This window comes from Telmatherina bonti (assembly GCF_933228915.1).
Source record: "Telmatherina bonti genome assembly, chromosome: 10".
NCBI classification, from domain to species: domain Eukaryota; kingdom Metazoa; phylum Chordata; class Actinopteri; order Atheriniformes; family Telmatherinidae; genus Telmatherina; species Telmatherina bonti.
The window spans coordinates 22,179,228-22,202,084 of record NC_136628.1 but is presented as its reverse complement, the minus strand read 5'-3'; the positions used below and the strand labels follow the sequence as shown (position 1 = coordinate 22,202,084).

Below are 22,857 nucleotides of genomic sequence, written 5' to 3'. Positions count from 1 at the left end.
TTATTATTTTACTGAGGGCCTAATTTTCTTCTATCAGAAAAAAAGATGATAATCCAAAACTTGGCGCGAGAAAACTATTCCACAAATGAATGAAAGCTTCTTTTCCTGTTAAGACATTGCATCATGTGAAGTGATTCATTCAGAAGATCAATTTTACTAAATAAAACAAAAATCTGCAGGTGCCTGTGAAAAGTTCTCACGAAAAAAAACAAAAACAACAAAAAAAAAAAAACATGTGAAATGCACCACTGAGATTTGAAGTTCATGCCTTTAATGTACAGTTACACTTTATTTCTTGCCAAAACGGGCTTCCAATTGATTACACATAAAATGAATAGGATATTCATCCTGCTGTTCAGCATTTAAGCTGATTTAGAAATGTTAACAGTAAAACATTTTACTAAATATTCTTCTCAGATAATAAGATTACTTCCAGATTTGACTAACAAGTCATGTATTGTTAACATTCAGGAAATGGTTCACTTAAAACTCCTGAAATCTTAGCTATGGCAGTATAATATTCAGAAGATGAATAATTTATAAGGCAGTATAATAGCATACAGTATCAGCCCCTGTATATGGTAGCAAAATCTGATTCTATTAAAAAAAAAAAAAGTTCACAAAAAGTTCAGTGTCACGCACGAACCCTTCTTTATAACGATGGGACCTGCTTCAACTCAGCTCTCACGATTTCCAGAACTAATTGAGTTCATCTACGATCAATGAGTGAACCACATGGCAGGGTAATCTAATCAGCTCTGCAGGCCTCCTTTGGCAAGGGCAAAGAGAAAACAGGAAGCTTTTCTGGAGATGACCCCCCCTTCCCCCTTCCACCACCACCGTGGAGCTCAGTTCACAGTGGGTGAAAAGTAACATTTCTGTTCTATGAGTAAAAAGCCCTGAGGAGATTTACAAAATTACAAATGTGACATGCTGAGCAATAACAATAAATTTTATTTCTGATCACTTATTCAGGTACTTTTTACAAAATATTCATACTTTAAACCTTCATGACTACTTTTGTAGTTACTTTAAAAAGCCTATACCGTATAGTAAAACAACAGAAGTGACATTTATAAAGCTTCATTGCCTGTTAATGAAATTATTTTGCCTCCATTCAAGAGTAAAAGAGTCCCACCTGGAAGATCAAAAATCTAAAAGTTTTAAATGAAAAATAGTTGGTAATGTGTCACACTATACATGTGTTATAACATGTGACACACCTCAGAATGGACACAAATTTTTTTGGACAAAACTGAAATGACAATAAAAGATAAGAAGGAAGAAGATAATAAAAGGAAGATAATAAAAGGAATTCGGATGAATGGAAACCTGCAGATTTGGACACGTTGTCTCAGTCCTTAACCTTTTATTACAGAAACCTTTTACATGGAAAACGTGATCTATTACAGATATCAGTAGCTGTGAGCCTATTTGTCAAAAGATATATGCTGGTGACGCTACTATGACTACAGATAATGTACATTTAGGATAACTATATACCATCAGATGCATATTTCTGAACTAATTTATAACAATGGCTGCCCAACCAGGTAGATGAAGCTAGAACTGTTTGCTTCAATTTAGACAAATATGAAACCTGATCATTGAGGATAAGTCTTGCTCTGAGATCTAGGTAAAAAAAAAAAGAGGAAAAAAGGTACTATGTGAATTTGCAGTGCATCACAACTAACAGCACAGCACACCAGCTGTTGAATCACAACCTGAATGGAAGTGATAGAGAGTAGCAAGTATAACAAGTCCCCTGCTGCACATGTCTGATGATTATTTTAATGCATCTATCTGCAGAGACAGAGTGGAATAGTGCTATCTCATAACATTAATTATAAACATCAAAACAGGTTTGGGTAGAATCTCAAACCCTCAACAGAGTCATCTCGACACAAGTGGCCAATCTTCTCTGCCAGAAGCAACCTGAGGGAAGAAGAAGGAATAGAGCATGAAGAAATAATAAAAATTAAACAGTAATACATAATGCATTAAAAAAAAGAAGGTATAAATGTGAAAGATGACTGAGGCTGCTGACAAGGTTTCATGAATGTTGAGTAGTAAAACAGAGAGAAATGAGGAGTAATTGGTGTGCAAATGTGACAAATCATACCGTTCTTTAGATAGTAGAACAGAGAGACCCAGAAGCTTGGCAAACTCCTCTGCTGTCAAGGACCCTTTCTCCGACACCTGCAGATGGGAGGGATGAATCACAGAGACAGAAAACAGCTTCAAATATAACTGCTTTCATGAGTATGGAAACACGTTGTTGCATGATTCTTGTGAAGGTTAAAGCTTACGTTGTCCAAAGCTGAGGCTATCATTTCCTCTTCACTGTGAGACTGCAGCTGGACCACCATCACACCGCTGTCAAACACACGCAGCCTACACAGAAAACAAGAAACATCAAGGAGAAACAGGGTGGGTGCATCTGTCACGCACGGAGAAAAGGGGCCTCATTTAAAAACCAGGGGAGGATTCATAAAAACTAATCAGATTTAGAGAACGTGCAAATCCAGATCTGCTGGCAATGTTCCCTGCTATGAATTAGTGCACCTGGAAATAAATAAGCCTCATATTCTGTAGGCTCCATGCCAACGTTTCATCATAAAGGCCAATGAAAATCACCTGATGAATGATGATGTGTAGAAATGAGGCTCCTAATTTATTGCTCCTTTTACAAATCATGGCAAAAACTAAGATTTACACATAAATCAAGTTGGACTAAGAAATCTTTGTAGTTTCCTCCCAATTCTTCCACACGCAGTCCTCAGCATTATATAGAAGTTGCAAATATGGTAACACATCCCTAATTTACATGTTATTGATATTGTTGATCACTATCAGACATAATCTGATAATCTAAACTGATAAGTAATATGGAACGTGTGAAATGAGACTTAGCTTCAATGTTGCTTAAGCATGTGGTGTGTTCTCTTTCTGGTCTTACTTTACATTTAGATAACAAAGAGAAATTAAGTCCCATGTCAACAGTTTCATGCTGAGGCAGTTTAGGTGCATGCAGGTTAGCAATGCAGGCCAGCAGGGGAATGGGCCAGCATTTCTTCTGAGTCCGTGGGAAGTAACAGGAAATGACAGCTGCGGAGGCCGGGACACCCCTTCCAACAACAGGAAGCCAGGCAGGAAGAGCCTGGCCTCTGTGAGGCAGGACCCGGCCAAGCCCCATGTAATAAACACACAGCTTGGTCTATAATCACAGGAATGTAATGCACATAGATAATTCAAATAATACAATGCAAACAAAAGTCACACTCACCTCAGTGGAAGCTTCAACGACTCGAACATTTTGCACGCATTTACTAAATCTTCTGGAGATAAAAGCTGCAGGTAGAGAACAAAAATGTAACCAAATTTGTCTGTGTGCTGATTTTATGTACAGATAATTTAATTCAGTCATTTCACTGATTCAGTTTGAAGGAACATTCAGGGTCATGCCAACTCAAACAATCAATTAAATACTGCAGCTGATCTCTAAGAATATTAATGTGAGCGTCACCTCCATCCCTCTAGCACGGTTGACGAGACAATACACCTCTGTGAGAGCCATCATACCTCCACGCTCCTGAGAGAGTAGGGAGTGGTAGGAAGAGAGAGAGAGAGAGAGAGGGGGGGGGGGGGGGGGGGGGTCATGAAGAGATGAAAACCGAGCAGGAAGTAAAGAAATATGGTTTAAACCATGGTACAAAGTTCCCACTTACCTCTAGAGGTGCCTGCAGTATATCTCCCAGTTGCTTAGCCAGTTGCATATGATAGTGTGTACCTGATCCATGTGTTTCCCTGGTAACAGGGTTCGCAATACCCATGCTGAGGAGGTAGGACTTGAATCGGATTGTCTGAAAAACAGAACACAGCTTTTCATAACAATCAAACTCCTTTATATGCGTATTTTTCAGTTTGATGGTGTTGGTTAAGTTCTTACTTCATCCTCTGTTATGTCTCCCTGTTTGTCTTTGATCTTGTTGGCAATGGATCTGGACAGTTCTACCATCTCTTTGGCCTGTTTGTTAAAAATTAAACATTTTTCAAGTTCCACTGTATTTAATCAAATTGAGTTATAATTATGATTCATAAACATTTTATCCCTTTGAACACATTAATATGACCTCTGACTTTAAGAAGGTGAGTAATTCTGTTGTACAGGAAAATGTGGCAGTGCAAATAAAAACTTCCTTTACCTTCACCATCAGCTTGCTGAGGTCTTCAAAGGCCTGAAAAACAGAGGCTAAAAGGTTAATAGTGGCAAAAAAAAATGTTTAGCACTAAATTCATCACAACCCTTTATGGCAGAAAAACAACTTAGACATCATTCCATATAACCGACACAATGTGTTTGGCTGGTTGTTTATCTGCTCAGCTTTAAGCCCTCTTTTGCTTTAGTACCACTTCCATCCATGTTGTTAAGGAATTTCATGTAACATTAAAAAAAGAAAAAATGCAGAAGGTATTCATCGCCTTTATTCATGTGAATTACAATAAATTATTCTACTGACTCATCTTTCTTTTAGAATCAGAATTAAGAAGAACTCTAAATGACTGTAACTAAGTTCATACACTCAATGCAGATTATTCAAAGTGATTTCAGTCACAATGACAAAACTTCAGCTAAGTGTCTTGAGGAAGGTCATTCATATGAATTTAACCTGTATATTCAGTGTGGGAGTATTTACCTCAGATATGTTTTTGTCTGTTTCTTTCCTTTTCTCCTCTATCTTCCTCTCAATGCCAACAATCCCTACCGCGCGAGTCCTTCCTGCCTACATGCCCACAAAGGAAAGAAAAACAAGCACAATCGAATGTCAAACAGAAAAACAATCTGAAAGTTGATAACAAGCCTCAGAGGACAAGAAGAGTCAAACAGCACAATTGATTCATTGTAAATCTGTAGCTCTTATGGGACATAAGGGATGTTTGGGGATGTTTAATTTATAGCTTTGATTTAAAAAAAAAAAAAAAGAAGAAAGAAATAAAAACCAAAAAGAAGTGTAATTCCATTTGCAAGCAAATTACATAGTCTAATCACATAAACCAACAGTTCAGCTGCAGAGGGAAAATAATCTTAATTTGATGCATATGGCTACAGAAAAGCTTTTGAAAGGCAGTAATTGCTGCAAATTTATCAAAAAAGCCTGAGAATGAAGTGACAACACTGCCACCTAGTGGCAAGCCCTTTAACAGCTAGTAACAACTATATAAAACCCATTTGACTTATACACTTTTATGAGAAATCAGTTCCTATTACATTCTAGTATCCGTGAATGCAAAACGTTACAAAAAAAAAAAAATAGGCAAGATGAATGTTAATCCTCTAACCTGAGGTCCAGTTCCTGCAGGAATGGGTTGGGAAACTGGTGTATTCTCCCACCTTTTCTGGGTCATCTCTTCGGTTAGTCTCCTGTGAAACTACATTTTCCAGGTAATGAAGAAAGACAACAGTGAAGAAAGGATACAAACAATGAAAACAAAGAGCTTGTTAACTTTGTGCACAAGCAAGTCTACCTCAATCTGTCCATGTTCTTTGAAGGACAACTTGATATAGGAGTACTTGCTTTGCTGGTAGGGTCCGGGCTCCTTGTTGGCAGACGATGGATGTAGGTGAATAACTATTTTTGCACTTAAAAATAAAATAAACATAAGTTAGACGGTGACATTTTCTTTCTACTCAACTGAAATATTTGTACCTATTAGTATGAGTTCAATCTGAACTTTGGAAATTATGTCAACTCAAAACATCTGGACTCAAGGGCAGTTTGTTTTTCTCACATTTTGCAACAATTATTTAAAGTCCTAAATTCCACGTGTCAGGTATAACAGGTAAGTGGCAACATGATGACAGTTGGACTCTATAACACAAGAACAATTCATCACCTCAGGTCCTCTAAAAGCTTACACCTGGACTAAGGAATTTTTTTCATTTTGGAGGGATAAGCAATATAAATAAATTTGTTTTGCCTTGAAGTGCTACCAAAAATCACTGTCTATGCCACAAGGTCTATGTACCTTTTTCCTATTCCAGCAGCCTGCTCCTCAAAGAAGATGATCTGAGAGAGGGGCATGGCTATGCAGCACTCCTATAAGATAGGAATGTAAATGTGAAAATCATAATGAGGGTTAGTACATCAAATATCATGAGACGGGGAACAACAGCATTCTTTCACATAAAATCAGATCAGACAATAAGTTACAGAATTATTTAAATCCAACCAAATTGGCATTTTTGGTTCATTTGTATTTGATCAACAGGTTTCCTCAGGCTGGTCAATGATTTTTTTTTTCTATGAAAAATGTCAGAGTCCAAAGTTACAACTTACTTTATTACTGTGTAATCACTGAAATAACAGCAATCTTTCAATTTCTGACAAACATTTTGCATGTAAAAACTGGGATTTTTGACCACTCCTCTTTGGCAATACTCTTATTCTTTTTAGGTTGAAAGGCCTCCTTGCTGTCACTTTGGTCATTATTTCCTAATTGGTAAGACTCAGATCAAAACTCTAATAGCCCAAAATGTTAACCTTTTTGTTTCATTAACCACTATGGCAGTTTTTTTTCCTTTATTTGTTTTTCATCTTCAAGAGCCAATGTTTCCATGCCAAGTTGTTTACAAGAATTTTTTAAGGTTCAATGATTCGGTTCGATGATAGGCAGTGGTCCTAGTAATCTTGTTAATGAACACTGCATTGTGAATATTAATAAAATAGCATTCCAACATAGTCTTGAGCAATGTAGTTTGAAAAAGTAATTGAAGCATTATGTTAAAGCAACACTTGATTCTTAAACTAAAATCAGCAGGGGCTAAAGATACAGTTTGAATGGAGGCATTTTAACATACAATTCATAAAAATTGTTGCTGAAAAATGGCAGCCCAAAAGCTATTTGTAAACATACAAATATGTTGTTCATAATCAAGAGGACTGTGTTGATTGTTTTGATGGTAACGGAATGCCTTGCCATTATCAAGCAAAGCAAAACAATATGACAACAACAAAGAAAAATAAAATTAGCTGCAATTCTGTCAATAACATCTCCAGCACAAAATCTAAACGTAATTAGGTTTTTTTTTATTCAATGAAAATCTCAAAGTTATACGAAGAGCTTCAACCACATCTAGTCAAATTTAATGTTTTCTCACATGATTCTTCATGTCCCTCCAGATCAGCCGATGAGTGCTCAACAAGGCAACCCCAACATCCAGTTTTGCCTGCAGAAATGACACGAAGGAACTTCACGTTATGATTTACTGTACTTAGATGAACTTAGATCCGAGTCACAATAACTTTAGACAGCATATGTAATCACCTAAAACTATAAAACAGTATCTGATTTAAATAGATAGTTGTGTGTTTGGTTAATAATTTAGGTTATCATTATTATTATCATCGTTATTATTATTATTATTAGCACAAAATTGCTGCCGTGTTGTCTCGGACCAAAAGCGAAGTCACTGGAAGACAAACATGTACCTTATCATCACCGTCATACAGTCTGACACCTCGCTGCTGGATAACTAAAGTTTCATTGATTTCTAATAGTCCATTTGACCAGGAAAATCGGTCCATTTTTATTTGTGAGTAGAATTATTTTTTACTCAACTGCAGCCACTCAGTCCATATTTACTTCCTGGACTATGTTCAAAACTGCCCTGAAATCGCCTGCTTGGAATAACTACAATTATTTTTACAATATAAAATTGACAAAGCCATTTTACCTATCAATGATTTTCTATAATTTCTAAAGATTTTTTCTGGTAATATTACTAAAAAATTACGGTAATTTTAAGTTATTTTATATTATTTCTACGCAGCATATTTTCTGACCACTTGCTTCGTTGGGGTCCTTTTGTTGTTGACGCCGCCAGCGCCAGCTGTCAAAAGCTAGCTAGAATCGTATAAATCCTTGCGAGTTATTTGTACATTTTTATTAAATTTATGTGCTGCCCTCTCTGTTATAGTATCAGTGGATAAATACCTAAGATAGGTTTGACTTAACAGCTGCGATAATATTTGTTTCGCATTGTTTATGAATTTTTTTTAATCGTGTTGTGCTCAGAATAGAGGTAGCTTGAGCTAGCTAGCTTGTTGTTAGCTGAGGACAGGATTTGATCTGCAGACAGAGTCTCTTGTTTGGAAGCATCGTTTACTGCTGGAAAACATAAAATACCCGAGGACTATGTGGACCATGCGGTTTTTAAGCAATCTCCTTCAAATAGACATTGCTTTAAACGACACTATTGTACAATTATGAATTCATATCAGAAACCGGATCATTGAAATTATTAAAAGTAACCAGAAATAACAATATCCTACTTGATCGCCACTGTTGTATGATTGCCACGGTGCATTTACTATTTACTACTTACTATTTAATAGTACAGTACCTTATTGTTGACATAGAGGTTTGTTTAAGTCAGTAAACATGGATAAGAAATCATTTGACATCGTCTTGGATGAGATAAGAAAGGTATTAATATCAATAATATTTATTTGGATTAACTACATTTCCCTGGCTTTGCTAATCCTTTTATTCGTGTTTTAGTGCGTCTTGACCGACCAACGCATCAGAGCCATTGAGCAGGTGCACGGATATTTTTCCAGTGAGCAGGTACTGTGCGGCACAGCGTGGCATGTTTACCTCTCTCATGTGCACCCAGAATCCGCTATATATCTTAACCATCTATTAAGTATCTTTCAACATAAACAATAATCCACAAATATATGAATTTGCTGAACATACACGTGATTCATATGATCAGATAAATCTTGTTAAACATAATACTTGTATTTTTTTTATTTTTTTTTTGTTAATACTGTCAAACAATTTATGTTTACATTCAATAAAGGGCATTTTGACTAAACTTCACCTTTATTAGAATAGAAGTTACTATCCAAATTTGATAATCCTCCCTGCTTTTTATGCACCAGATAATTGCTGCTCTTATTTATCTTCAAGGTGTAACAATGTCATAAACATTTGCAGGTGATTGAAATTCTGAAGTACTTCTCATGGGCAGAACCTCAGATCAAAGCAGTGAAAGCTTTACAGCATGTAAGTAAATGCAACTTTGAGTGATTGAAGCCTCGAAGTTGATGTTTTTAACTTGCAAATATTTTAATTTAGAATTAGTTAAAACATATGGAAACATAACTTATGAGTGTTCATGTAAAGATGGGTAAGTGTGTGAGACTTTCAGTCACATGTTTCACCAATCTGTTCTGGATTTTTAAATGTGTTGTCTCTCTTTTTCGGTCCTTATAGAAAATGGTTGCCATCCCCACAACCAAAGTTGCAAATATCTTGAATTGCTTCACTTTCTCGAAAGACAGACTCATAGTCCTGGAACTAATAGCTTTGTGAGTTAAATTTAAAATGCATTTACGCACCTGGAACTTAAATGTCAAATTTTTCTGTTTGCTTCTGTTGACGAAGTTGTTTTGCATCCATTATTTCTATTTTCATTCAGGAACATTTCAGATGCTCAAAATTATCGTCCAGTTGAGGATCTGTTTCGTATACACTTGTCTGAGAAGAAGCGTGCTCGGAGGATACTGGAGCAGGTGGGTGCATCATTTTAAAACATTTCCTCAGAATAGTTACTGATTCATAGCTTCTGATGGCATAAATAGTTCTTATCTTTCAGATCTTGAGATTATGATATACAGGCCACACTTTATTTTTTGGGGTTGTTTATTTTTATATTCCTAATGATTTGTTTTGAAGGTGGTTATTGTAGTATGAACTGAGGACTATCAAACTAAGTTACCCTGTAGGGATAAAGATGGTTAACTTTGAGTTTTAATGCTCACTTGATGAAGGAAATAAACAAGTATTTTTAGAAGCTGTATGTAGATGAAGATTTACTATTTGTATTTAAGTGTGTCCAAACTTTTGGCTGGTTGTGTAAAAATAAATAGGAATTCAAGTAAAACTAAACTATTTTTATAGTAGCGTAATTTGGAATAAAAAAAGTCTAATTTCTGTCTCATAAGGTCTGTAAGGTTGGGTGCAAGGCTCCTGTAGCCATGATCTCCTCTTGTGGAATGATACCGGGAAATCCATACCCCAAAGGCAGACCCAGCTTGGTCACTGGCACATTTCCTGTAAGTATATGCAAGTTCTACGCTGAACCTCCTAGTGCTCTTTTCATATCTGTTTACACACATACATCACTTTACTGAAGGCTCCAGATGGGTGGTATGTGACAACAAAGCTGTCAGCAGCTTTTGCTCTCAATTTTTTTGCTCCTTGTTAAGATTCTTCCATTCTGGTGGATGTAGTTTAGGAGGAAAAACTGTCATCAGCCAGGCAGAAGGTTGAAGGCTTGATACATGACTCTCCCAGACCACATGTTTTGTTGTCCTTGAAAATACTATCCTCATATTTACTTTGACAAATTACTAAATATAGCACAATAAAAATGCAGTCTATTTACTATATTTCCAGCACCACAGTGAAATGTCTTAATGTTATGTAGTGGAACTGATTGTTTGGGTACTCTGTGTACAGATGATAAAGCTCCTTGATGCTCGTTGCCTAGGTTTGAGTTCTGACCCACTGCAGGGTGCTGCATGTTATCTTTCTTTGACCTTTGTCCTTCTTAAGCTATTTGCTAATAAATGCTGCAAAAGAAAAAAAAAGCTTAAGAGAAAAGGGAGAAAAATGGAAAATGTAAGATCAGCAGGCTGTCTTTGATTAATTACGGTGTATATTCATTTTCTGTTACTGATTTACTACCTTTAACTTGTTGATTCTGTGGCATATTCTAATACATATGACATTGTTTCAGAGCTTATATAAATATCAATCATCAAGGAGCCCCATACCCCAAATATGGCTTTTTTTCACTCTTTGCTTTTTGCATTATGTCCTGTGCACTCTAGACAGGCACTCCCATGCTTGTTACCTTCTGTTAGTCATGCTGGAACAGTCTATTTCCAGCAAGATGGAAACACACCTATTGACAAAGAAAATAAGTAAATTGAGCAGAGCTAGTTTAAGAATATGAATACAGAATTTTTTTCTTGGGATTTTAATATGAATAAAGGCTGCTTTTTTTTTTTTTTTTTTTAATATAATGGATTTTGCTTATCCTAACAGGGAATCCCTCCTGTTAAAAAAGAAGTGGAGAAGAAAGAGGATGCCTCTAACAGTATGGAGGGGAAAGGAATTGCTTCCAGGATTATTGGACCCTTCAAACCTGTAAGCACTGGAATAGAAAATAATAGACTAGATGATCTAATAGTGCCTGAATGCTTCAAGAAAAAACTCCCAATAGAAAAGATAAGTGTTAATTACACAACTTGAAGTAATTAATCTACATCCTTCATGCAGAGCCGTGCTATGTTAGTTAATGAAGAGGAAGAACTCTAAATGAACATGCACAAGTTTTTCAGCTTTTTCAATATTAAAACATTTGCTCTTTATTGGCTATTTATCATTTAAACAGTTAGATAAGTTTTAATTTTTTATAAAAATATTTTTACAGTCTAAAGAAAAAAGTTTTAGTTCATCTGTGTTTAACAGCTTCTGTCTTTTTTCTTTTTAGTTCCCTTCAACCTACAACCCTCATCGGCCTGTTCCATACCCAATACCGCCATGCCGACCTCATGCCACCATCGCCCCAAGTAAGAAGAAGACATAATCTGTCCTGTATGAAACTCGTGTTACATCAAGTGATAAAACAAACAAACAAAAAAAAACTAAACCGTTTTGAGCAGTTTTCTATTATGGCTCTGAGTAGTGCACATAAATCATAGTGGGGTTTATTTTTTTTAATGCCATCTGGGATTGGTTGAGGTACAGTTGGTAGTGGGGTGTGTTGTGTGATTCTTTTGTATGTGTATTAGCACATGGTGGACACTTTTAATATTTGCAACTGCCACTCAGGTGCATACAACAACGCAGGAATTGTTTCTGTAGGAGGGGTTATAACAGCCAACGTGCCCCCTCCCCCCTACAGCTCTGCCCACAAAGTAGCAGGTACGACTCAGTTAAAGCAAGTGTGTGTGTGAGACAACAGAGTTCTTGAAGCTTGCAGCCTAACTTGCTGGCATGCTGCTGCTCTCTGCTTCTCCAGTTTGTAGCTTTGTCAGGGGGAGAATGTTATTTTTTAACTTTCATTGGCGCAAACTGAATGACCAGAAAAGTTAACTCAGAAATTATATTATACTGTATATTAAATATTATTCCTCTTTATCAGATTATGATCACAGCATGTTTAATCAGTACATTTGATTTTATTATTTGTAGAATTTCTAGTGAATGAGATTTGGTGAAAAAGTAGAAATAGCCAATGCACCACTTGTACACCCACAGCATAGATTAAACCCTCTGCTTTGGACTGGAGTTAACCCACAGCTGTGAGAGTTGACTCAATATCACAGCTGTTGTTTTATAATGCTTGTGTGTTGAGGCACATCTTGCAAACAATCGATTTTCTGGTCAGTCGGTGCAATGCATTTTTTTTATGTTACATGCACTGAAAAAGACTAAACCAATTCCAAAAGTCTTTTTTCCTTCTGGAGTTCTGATTTATGCTGGTATTTAACATGCATCTTTTGGGATAGCCCCTTTTTTCACTCAGTCACCTTTCTTTTTTTTTAACAGTGGCAATTTTACATTTTTTTAATTTAATGCAATGCAAAGATGATATGTTATTAGCTTATGTCTTCTAAATGCATTCTCATTTTATTTTCTATGCTGACTGGTTCAAAATGACTAAGAAACTTACAGGTTGTAAGTTTTTGCTGGTTGTAAGACTCTTAGACTCAGAAATTTCCATAAATAAACAAGATGTAGAAGTGTTTCAAGCTTTGAAAACTTGTCTTTGTACTAGGTTCAGTTAAATGCAGGGTTTAAAGTAGTTGCAGACAAACCCACCTTTTTTTTTTTTTTTTTTTTTAATGCTATTGTGGATCATTAAAGGCCTTTGGGGAGTCAGAATAGTGACTCTAGATCAAAGAAAATTGACAAATGGGCAAAATGAAATGTTTGCATGATAATGGTTTGAGTTGTTAAAAGTTGATTTGAGGTAAACAGACCATCACTGTATATAAACATTTCCCCAAGGTGAGAGGGATACATTATTTGAATAGGAAAGCATTTTTATTTATTTTATTGTAATAGATGCTCTGGCTGTTACTTTTTTTTGCTTTTTTCTTCTTCTTTATTTGCTGTATGTGAATGGATTGGCTTTCAGTAGTTTGTTGGGCTTTAACCCCTTTTGCTAATGTCATGGAATGAACTCTGTTTTTAACATTCCAGATAAATAAATCATTTCATCTTTCTCCTCTTTTACTGAAATGCATTTTTCTTGGTTCATTGTAACACTGCAGTCCATAAAAATTGTAGTAATTAATCTTATCATGATTTATTTGTTTATTTTACTATTTCTAATCTACTTTTTTTTTTTTTCCAGGCTACACCAAACCAGGCAACCCCCAGAACACCACACCAGGAGTCAACAGTGGTCCCCTTCTAATTCATCATGGGTCCACACCTTCTACTCCTGTCCCACCCCAGTCGCCTGCTCAGCCCCTTCCCACAACCCCCATCACACCAGTTTTCCCTGGCATGGTGCCCTCAAACAACCCCAATGCTCCCTCCCCTTCCCCAGCCCCATCTCCATCTGTTATTAAAGCAGGACCTCAGACGCCCAGTGGTCATGTCACACCCACATCCTCATCTGTTATTAAACCCCACACCCCTTCAGGCACCCCTTGTGGAACTCCTGTCCCCGGTGGTGGGGCCTTTTCCTCTTCCCCTTTCCATGGCCTTTCTCGGCCAGGCACCCCTGCTGCTTCGCGCAGCACCCAAGACTCCCCATCTCAGGCAAACAACATGGGCTCATCTCAGCAGAGAGGATATTCTCAGCCCACAGACCACCAGACAGGATCCAACTTTCCTGGGATGCCCCCACAAGCAGGTAACCCCTCTGGGTCAGTGATCCGAAGTTACACCCCTTCTGGACTGTCCTCTCACACTCCTGGATCTTCCACACCAGTTATATCAAACTGTTCCACGCCAGGCCCCAGTCCGAAGCCCTCTCCTGTCCATCCTGCCCAGGCTGTTGTGGCTGGAGCCCTGAGCAGACACTCTGGGGGGAGTAACAGTGGCAGTAACAGCCCTGTACCCTCAGCTTTTAAAGGCACATCTCGTTCTGGTACACCTTCCGTCAGTGCACTGGTGGCGCAGGGTGCTGCTCAGGCTGCCCTGGTGCGCTCTTTGGGTCTGTCGAACCCTACTGGTTCTCCTCAAGTTTCTCTCTCTAGTCCTGTTGCTTTAACTGGCCTACAAGCACTGTCTTCCAGCCCAGCACCGTCCCATTATCCAGGCCTGCCACCTTTCCCGGCCCTGTCTTCTACTCTCCCTCCGGCTACCATCCCTTCTTCTGTGCCTACAATACCTCCCACCTCTAACATTTCTAACCACCCACCAACCTCTATTTACGCAGGGTTGGCTCCCAATGGTGCCCCCGGTGCTGCTTCCGCTTTTGGTCTAGGCCTTACCTCTGCCCCCTCTATATTCCCAGGCCTTCCGCCTGGGCCTAGCCCCAATGCATTCCCTGGACTTGGTGTTACAGGGGGGCATGGTGCCGGGAGCCCAGTGTTGTCTACACTCATGGGCCTGTCTGGAGCTGCTCCATCGTCAGTAGCATCAGTGGCCCCATTGCAGGCAGCAGCAGCAGCAGCAGCAGCAGCAGCAGCAGCTGCTGCGGCCCGAGCTCCATCATCATCCCCTGTGTTGCCAGGTTTTGCATCTGCTTTCAGCTCCAATTTCCAGCCTGGGTATGTGAACTTTTTACAAAGGTTGTACAAGTACACATAGACACCATGAAATGAATGATGTCAAACTGATTTTCTAAAATGATTTCATCATCTTTACACAAACATCAAAACAACAACGTTTAAAGGACATTTATCTTTGAAATGACAGATATGATATTCCTAAATCTGCCTCTAATTATGTAAAAGCCCAACAGTTAGTGGTAAGAATTTCCACTAGGTTACCCGAAGTATGTGACAATGATTTCCACTTGCTTGTAAAATGGCTTAAAAAAGGATTCATAAATCATGGCTATCGATTTTCCAGTTGTATTTTCATGTGATAAGGGCTGGACCCTAAAAAGCGCAAAGTCCTCCTTGGCATCAGTCCAGTCTTGGTTAATGTTGTCAGTGTTATTTGCAAACTCTCCCTGATGTTTACTGTCAGATTTGTACATCCACTATACACTATATAGTATATACTGAAATGTGCTCATCAGTGTTTTTTCTGAAGAAGATGAGAGTAAGGTTGTTAAATATCTGCTACTTTCTGGTAACTGCTTTACCAGATTAGTTTTAAGTAAACATCCAAGTGGGAATGTTGTTACAGAATGAACAAACACAATACACATGTTGATTTTTGAGCTTGAATCGAAAACTATCAAGAGGAATAGCTTATATTTTTATGACGTAAAATCAGTCCTATTATATTCTTCTTTAGGCCAAAATGTTCAAAAATGTTCTTTTATTTTGTTTTTTCATAGAGACCATGTTTATCTGGTGTTCTATATTGTGACAGTATTTTGTGTGTTCCAGGTTGGGCAGTGGTCTCCAGCCTCCTGGAAGTAGTGGCTTCCCTGGCTTATTATCCTTCCCTGCAGTTCCAGGCTTCTCTCCCTCTGCCTCCCCGGCTGCTCTTGGCGGCCTCCACAACCCAGCCATGCAATCTGCCCTCCTACAGGTAGCTGTGTACGCACAATGTCCTCTGGCTGAGTTAAAAGATTTAAATTTTCAGGTTGACAAACTTTATATTTGTCTTTTTTTTCAGGCTCATCCTACATCTGCTCTGGAAAGCTTTCCTCCTCAACCCAACAGTTTTCCCAGCTACCCTCCAGGGCCTGGAACCCCTTTTCCACTCCAACCAGGGCTGCATCCTCAGCTGGGTTGGCAGTGATGGCAATTAGACTTCTGTTTACCTTGCCTCACCTTTTTAGAGGGTCCACACAGGATAATGGTTTCATTATTACATCTGTTCAAGAATAATGGGCTTACTTGTACAAGAAACAGTAACTGTAAAATATCTGTTGTCACAGTTGTTAGGTTTTACAGATGCACTGTGACATTAGCAGATGGACGGTTGTAACATTAGCCTAACCTGCCTGTTTTTAACCACAAATATAATAATTTATTGATGAACAATGAATTACAGAACATCTGAAAACAAAATGAAAACATTATGTATTGACAGTACCATGATGTACCGTTTAATTCCTAACGCTACAGGAAAGGAACTAGCTTATTGATTAATTACCCAGGTGAATTGTTATGTAACATGAACATATATTTTGACATGGGTTATCACATATTATTTCATGCTTCAGGGATGGAAATGTGTTAAAGTAAAACATTTGGCAGCTCCGCTTATGTTTAGTTATTTTAATGAACACATTTATTGCTGTGAGCTGTTGACTGTGATTTTCATGTATGTTTACAAAATGGACAGATGAAGCTATCAGCTCTGTCACTGTATTATTCGAGCTGACATACTGGACTATGTGAGGATCTTTTCCCACTACACAATATATTTTTTATTGATATTTGGACTTGGAAAAATACAGTAGTATAGGTCTGTATTTCTGTTAGTCGTCAGGGTAGACTACTTTTACTGACTTGTACACCTGAGTTAAAAATCCTAATACTCGACTACTGTTAATGAATTTGTTCAGTGTATGATATTTGTTTTCATTTAGTATTTCATTCTGTATTTGCACCCATTTTTACATTTCTGCGGTGAACTGCAGCTGTTGTAGGTATTGCTGTGTTTTTAGTGTGTGTGGGGCACCTCTTGAATAAAATGAACTGTATGAAATATAGAAATTATGAAAAATGTAAACGCGTTAGGGTTTGGAGGACAGGTTCTTGGAGCGCTTTTACAGCCTTTTTACTGTTGACTTAGTGCTTGATGTTACACTTATGAAGGACATGTATATGATTGTGCAACACATTACTGATCAGTCATGTGAAAATTAGTCATGTGAATGCCCTGTCATAAGAACTAGAGGAGTTTCCTTTTTTTTTTTTTTAAATTTCCATTCAAGTTTGATTGCTGAGCCATCTTCACCAAGCCTAGTAAACTATCAAATGTCATCTGAAATTTGTCTTCAGTCTTTTAAATAATATTGATTTATTACTGAATTTTATTTTAACCCGATATAGTTGTCATTTTCCTTTGGTTTTGTTTTGTCAGAATTGTCTGTTACCATACCAGCTTCATTGGATGTTTTGATCCCAAAGCCAAATAAATGCTGAAATATTCAGAACATTTTTATTGATTCTTTTGAATTATTCTAAAGAAGAATATTGACATTATCCTCTTTTTATTTGCAAGTTTGATGTTTTGTCTTGTTTTTGCCTAACCAAGGATGGTCTTTATGAAATATGACATTTTCCTGCCTAATTCTTTTTGCCCTCATGTTTTTATTATATCCTTTGTGCTTATGCATCTGTTCTAATATAGCATTCGTAAAGCCATCATTGTTTATTTTAAGATAAGCCATAGGTTTAGTGTTATTGATTAGAATAATTACCTGATATTTGTCAGGGAATTGTGAAAGTCTGTTCACATGGTTCCTCACTCTAGCAAATTAGTAAAAGAATACAAACTTTTTTTTTTTAATGACGGGAGATGTCATAGTGTCATATTTTAAAGGTCTCTGAAGGGTCAGCTGCCAGTGTACTCATCAGGGGGAGAAAAACTGTTCAAAATATAAATATTTAATATTATCCTGTAAATCATTGTATGTACTTTGAGCATACGAGCCATGTTTTAGACTTGGACTGATTAATTTATGGTAAATTAAGCAGATTTTTCTTAGAGGTTGATACATAAAAATATTCAGGTTATACATATAATTTTACAACATCTGAGATTACACGTTAACATCTTTATAGCACCATATTAATGATCAACTCAGTGTCATGGCCACACCTAAAGTACATCTTTATATTGCTGCATTATTGCTTTAAAAGGCAGGCTTTCTCTTGAGTAGACACACTTTAGAAAGTCACTTCCTGGTAACACTCAGAAGCCAGCAGCACATGGAAATGGAGGACCAAATGGAAAGCCAGAAGAGAAGAATAACAAGCAAAGAAAACTTGATATGTAGGTCTAACCACTTTTCTCTTCTTTTTCACTTTAGAGTGACATAACTGGTTGTGCTACTGAATGAACTATTACCACCAGCAAACTTGCTTATATGTTAGAATTAAAAATAGAGTTGGAAAATGTTATTCTTAAGTACAGACATGCTGTAGGCACAATGAAATTGTAGAAGTGACAATGAGATGATCCTTTATATAACAGACTGTTATTTTTCTACAAATGTGTAGAAAAATAAAGGAAATGCCTTTTATTTTTACTTGAAGTTGAGCTCTTAGTTCTACGTTTTTATGGTTTCAGATATTAGAGCATAAGTTTGTAATACTTCCTGAATAGATAAAGCACACCTGTGCAGCTGGAAAATAGCCACTGCCGCAGGGCATAGTATAACTTCATCGTCATAGAGACAGAAATCACATGCCAAGGAGATAATAGGTCCCATAAGCATGTGACTATGTTTGTTTCTCTTCCTTCAGTTTTGTTTCAGTCTGCGTGGATTGTCAACTAAAGAGAGACCAGTGTAAAGCTAAACAGTACAACTGCTATGTATGCAAATGCATAATTTGGTTGTTGATAAGGTTTTCTTTTTATATGGACTTGCTGCACATGTGATACATTGATAAAAAAGAGAATTTGTTGCATAGTATTTAAGTATAATCCAAACTTAAGATTCCACTCAGTGTTTTACTGTAAATCCTCCACGCCATTAAAAAAGAAATATATTTATGCTTTTAGGGAAATAATGTTTCTCACAATGTGTCATCTTATCTTATTGTAACCATCCTCAAATAGCCTAAATGGACACTTCAGAACTTTTTGAACTGTGTTATTAATAAATGACACAGTTGAAGGGAGGCCGTGATCATGGTGTGTTTTAAGGTTCTGCAATGTGGAATTTTCCTCAACTGAACAACAGGAAGCTTTTAACTGCTCTTGAATTGATTTCCAGTGGTTTGACCTAGAAATACACAATGATGTTGATTTTTTTATGCATAACCAGAGTCAGGAAACACAAACCAAAGTAGAACTGACCATTAAATTTAGGCTTCACTTTAAAATTTGACTGTCATTCTCTGATTAGGTATATTATATTTTCCTGTTATTTATTTTTTATTTTTTGCAAAACCAGGCACTAATGAGTTATTGGAGCTGGATGATGACATAGTATGATCCACACATCCTCCCTCTAGTTAATGCATTTAATTATGAAAGCAGCACTTAAAAGATCATGTTGCATAAGTAAACACTTTACTGCTTGCTCTTTCTATGGGGGAGTTTCTCTGGATAGAAACATGCTAGAGCTCTATTATGATCTCAAGTTAAATAAAAGTACAACTGTGGACACACCTGGTATTTATATGTGACTCTACCCTGTTGTCACAATTTTACAGCTTTATTTATTACAGCTTTATGTGTGGCCTTCCCAGGGTTTTAGGGTGGAAACCTGTGATTGGTACCTTTTGCGTTGTTGATATTGACAGACAAAATGCATCACCTTCAACTGACAAGGAATCAAAAATCATTTGCAGCCTTATTCTGATTATTAATATACAGAAACCTAACAACTGATATTAATTTTTTTAAGCCACTAATTCAGATTTTGCAGACTCAAGCATATTAACATATTTATATTTAATTCTTTACTGTTATGAGGAAACTTTCCTTTTCATGGCTAGGCATCTCACAGTTTGTCAAACACATTTAAATCTACTTGTATTTGTCTCTCACTTTAGCTGAACGGACAGGGTCTTTGGGATGCTTTGGCTGGTTCATCGTCATACTCTGTGGCTTATTCACATTTATCCTGTTCCCTTTCACAATCTGGTTTTGCTTTAAGGTGAGTAAAGTCACTGGGCTGAGAAGGAGAAACCACTATTTCTTTTACTGGAAATTGTAGTTGAGTGCATACTGTTTGTGGTTTTGCAGATTGTACAGGAGTATGAGCGAGCTGTCATCTTCAGACTGGGCCGCATCACAGATCGGAAGGCTAGAGGACCAGGTGCAGTTCTCATGTTTATAAAACTTTTCTTTTAGTTTATATTGATGTATTTTGTCTATCAGCTGTTATTTTATTTAAATGTTATATGTCTGGTAAAAAAAAAAAAAAAAATCAAAGTAAATGTTATTTGGTTTCCCTCTTTGTGTCCTCAGGAATCTTTTTCATTTTGCCATGCATTGATTCCTTTGTGAAAGTGGATCTGAGAACGGTTTCATTTGACATCCCACCACAAGAGGTACGTGTCATTTAACAGAGATATGCAGAAAAAAAACCCCAACATTTTCACTATCATAGAAACCATTTGATATTAAAAGTCTATGTGCATGCATAAATTTGACTTTGAGTTTGTATTTTCACTTCGTATTTTCACTCTAGATTCTTACCAAGGACTCAGTTACTGTTTGTGTGGATGGCGTGGTGTACTTCAGGGTCAGTGACCCTATTGCGTCTGTGGCTAATGTGACAAATGCTGACTTTTCCACCCGGCTGCTGGCACAAACCACCCTTAGAAATGTCCTGGGTACTAAAAATCTTTCTGAGGTCTTGTCAGATCGTGAGGGCATTGCTCACAGCATGCAGGTATGAAATTCTAACCACTTTTAGCCTGTTTTGTTTCATATGCCCACTGTGCTTGTAAGACAAATTTTTTGCATTTTTAACATTGCCACTTGTATAAGTTTGTGATTTGTTTTCATCTGACTTTTATATACTGTATAAAAATATAAGGCACAGTACAGAATTCCCTTGTAGATAAGGACTATTAATTTATTTTTCATTACATAAAAGCTCTTTTAAAGTACCTTTCCAATATCTTGAACAATACATTTGTTTATTCCATATGGAAACTGATACCATTTCTATATTGCATTATAAGATATATGATAAGTTACAGCAGTGAGATAATCCCATTCCTGTCTCAACAGTCCAGCCTGGATGAAGCCACAGACCACTGGGGCATTAAGGTGGAGCGTGTGGAGATAAAAGATGTAAAATTGCCACATCAGCTGCAGAGAGCCATGGCTGCTGAAGCAGAGGCTGCACGAGAGGCCAGGGCTAAGGTCAGGACATGTAACATGATGCATAATGCTCATATAACAAATAAAGTGCTCACACACTATAACAGAATAATTCTCAAGGAAACCAAACATTGGGTTATTTCGAATAGCAGACCTTTGATTTGTTAATATCCCTGACCTGATCTTACTTTTCTGTCTCGTTTTGCAGGTGATTGCAGCAGAGGGTGAGATGAATGCATCGCGGGCCCTGAAGGAGGCGTCCCTTGTGATTGCAGAGTCTCCATCAGCATTGCAGCTTCGCTACCTGCAGACTCTCAACACCATTGCAGCAGAGAAGAACTCCACCATCATCTTCCCTCTGCCCATGGATGTCATGTCTCATTTCATGAGAAAGTGAGATTGCTACCTCAGTGAAACCTCCCGTTGCTGAATGGATTCATTTATGTTCAAAAGTAAAAACGGTCAGGATGCAACATAAAGGTTTTCATGAAAAGTTATTATAGAAAGATCCTAAACTGTGTTATTTGGCAAGGTGTATTTCCCTCATGTGATTGAATTAAATTGGGATCAGTTAATATGGTGTTGTGTAAAAATCATATAACATCATTCATGTTGCTATGTGATGCTATCTTGTGCAGCTGAATGTTTTGATGAGTGTAAAATGTAAAAATATTTATTCATTAATGCAACTTGAACCGTTTTACTACTCCCTTTATTTGTAAAATCTCAAGTACCACCAATATATACTGTATGTTTTTGTCACTTCCCACACTTGTTTCTAGTTTCATATATATTTGAACTTCAAGGATATATTTGAATTAATCAGAAGACCTTGCAAAATTATGCCTAAGTTTTTAAAAATGAAATTTGCTTTGGATGAAAGTGCCTGTTAAATGTTAAAATATATGCAAATAAATAGTATCAATAAAATAAAGAAAGTTTTGGTTGGTTGAATATTTCTTCCCGCTTATTATGGCACTAGGTGTTGTATCGTTCATCGCTGGAAAGCTTCATTGTTCACTGTTACAGCAAAGTATATGTTGTAACTATCAGTCTTTAGTGAAATGAGCAACACAAGTAAACACGTGGTATTAATCTCCAAAAATTTGCTAAAATCCCCTGTCATGCTCTCTTGCTGGTTATCACTCCTGTTTTAAGTTGCTTGGTGGGTTGGATAATTTCACTCTCACTGTAATAACCTGTCAACAGAATACATGGGTATTGTAGAGGCTATACATATATGTATATAGAAGAATATAAATAATGTTGACCTGTATGAATTAAAAAAAAAAAGAAAAAGGATAGAATGAACACATATTGACCAATCGCCTTGCACTGTGAGGGTCCTATGCTGGAGATCCAAATGCATCCACAAAAGCTTTGTACTTCCTCCTTGTACTGGTCAGATTTAACTGTGGGGTGGCATCCTGTTCCTCAGCCAGGAGTTGCTTAAGGTTAACTAGGGTGGGTTTATCATGCACACATTAGGCTGTTGATCACTTTACACAAGTTGAGCCCTCACAATATCAATACCATTGACTAATCAGGCTTTCCAACACCAACTGGTATTACTAAAGGGGAAAAAAATGACCAAACACAGATTTCTTTAGCTTTTCAATACAATGCCAGTCAAAGGTTTAGACACACTTTCCCATTCCCATCATTAGATTTAAAAGG

The 22,857-nt window shown here is 37.1% G+C and overlaps 3 protein-coding genes across 3 annotated transcripts; 2 read left to right on the top strand and 1 right to left on the bottom strand.

Annotated features, from left to right (window-relative positions):
* Positions 1-793: 793 nt before the first annotated feature.
* On the bottom strand, positions 794-7,632 carry vps36 (vacuolar protein sorting 36 homolog). Its single transcript, XM_079247612.1, has 14 exons — positions 7,491-7,632; positions 7,160-7,228; positions 6,028-6,098; positions 5,527-5,641; positions 5,341-5,430; positions 4,698-4,784; positions 4,206-4,238; positions 3,950-4,027; positions 3,729-3,863; positions 3,527-3,592; positions 3,287-3,351; positions 2,310-2,394; positions 2,123-2,199; positions 794-1,935 (listed from the first exon to the last, which is right to left on the bottom strand). Exons 1-14 carry the CDS (start codon positions 7,584-7,586, stop codon positions 1,854-1,856), a joined length of 1,149 nt encoding a protein of 382 aa, XP_079103738.1. The 5' UTR covers positions 7,587-7,632; the 3' UTR covers positions 794-1,853.
* A 333-nt stretch (positions 7,633-7,965) lies between these two features.
* Positions 7,966-17,221, top strand: proser1 (proline and serine rich 1). The gene is made up of 12 exons (XM_079247923.1): positions 7,966-8,487; positions 8,563-8,628; positions 9,004-9,072; positions 9,283-9,377; positions 9,488-9,581; positions 10,014-10,124; positions 11,122-11,223; positions 11,570-11,648; positions 11,911-12,003; positions 13,442-14,810; positions 15,603-15,747; positions 15,835-17,221. Exons 1-12 carry the CDS (start codon positions 8,443-8,445, stop codon positions 15,958-15,960), a joined length of 2,394 nt encoding a protein of 797 aa, XP_079104049.1. The 5' UTR covers positions 7,966-8,442; the 3' UTR covers positions 15,961-17,221.
* An 882-nt stretch (positions 17,222-18,103) lies between these two features.
* stoml3b (stomatin (EPB72)-like 3b) lies at positions 18,104-21,812 on the top strand. Its single transcript, XM_079247083.1, has 7 exons — positions 18,104-18,168; positions 19,899-20,002; positions 20,092-20,164; positions 20,317-20,399; positions 20,540-20,743; positions 21,088-21,222; positions 21,389-21,812. Exons 1-7 carry the CDS (start codon positions 18,105-18,107, stop codon positions 21,575-21,577), a joined length of 852 nt encoding a protein of 283 aa, XP_079103209.1. The 5' UTR covers position 18,104; the 3' UTR covers positions 21,578-21,812.
* Positions 21,813-22,857: the final 1,045 nt, after the last annotated feature.

Bases quoted from the DNA above. Each gene is read 5' to 3' on its own strand.
- stoml3b (XM_079247083.1), top strand. From the start codon at position 18,105: ATGGAAATGGAGGACCAAATGGAAAGCCAGAAGAGAAGAATAACAAGC. The intron at 18,169-19,898 runs GTAGGTCTAACC...CTCTCACTTTAG, and splicing joins AAGCAAAGAAAACTTGATAT to CTGAACGGACAGGGTCTTTG. The intron at 20,003-20,091 runs GTGAGTAAAGTC...GTGGTTTTGCAG, and splicing joins CAATCTGGTTTTGCTTTAAG to ATTGTACAGGAGTATGAGCG.
- vps36 (XM_079247612.1), bottom strand. From the start codon at position 7,586: ATGGACCGATTTTCCTGGTCAAATGGACTATTAGAAATCAATGAAACT. The intron at 7,229-7,490 runs GTACATGTTTGT...TCATTTCTGCAG, and splicing joins TGTATGACGGTGATGATAAG to GCAAAACTGGATGTTGGGGT. The intron at 3,352-3,526 runs GTGACGCTCACA...CTCTACCTGCAG, and splicing joins ACCGTGCTAGAGGGATGGAG to CTTTTATCTCCAGAAGATTT.
- proser1 (XM_079247923.1), top strand. From the start codon at position 8,443: ATGGATAAGAAATCATTTGACATCGTCTTGGATGAGATAAGAAAG. The intron at 8,629-9,003 runs GTACTGTGCGGC...AAACATTTGCAG, and splicing joins GATATTTTTCCAGTGAGCAG to GTGATTGAAATTCTGAAGTA. The intron at 12,004-13,441 runs GTACGACTCAGT...TTTTTTTTCCAG, and splicing joins CTCTGCCCACAAAGTAGCAG to GCTACACCAAACCAGGCAAC.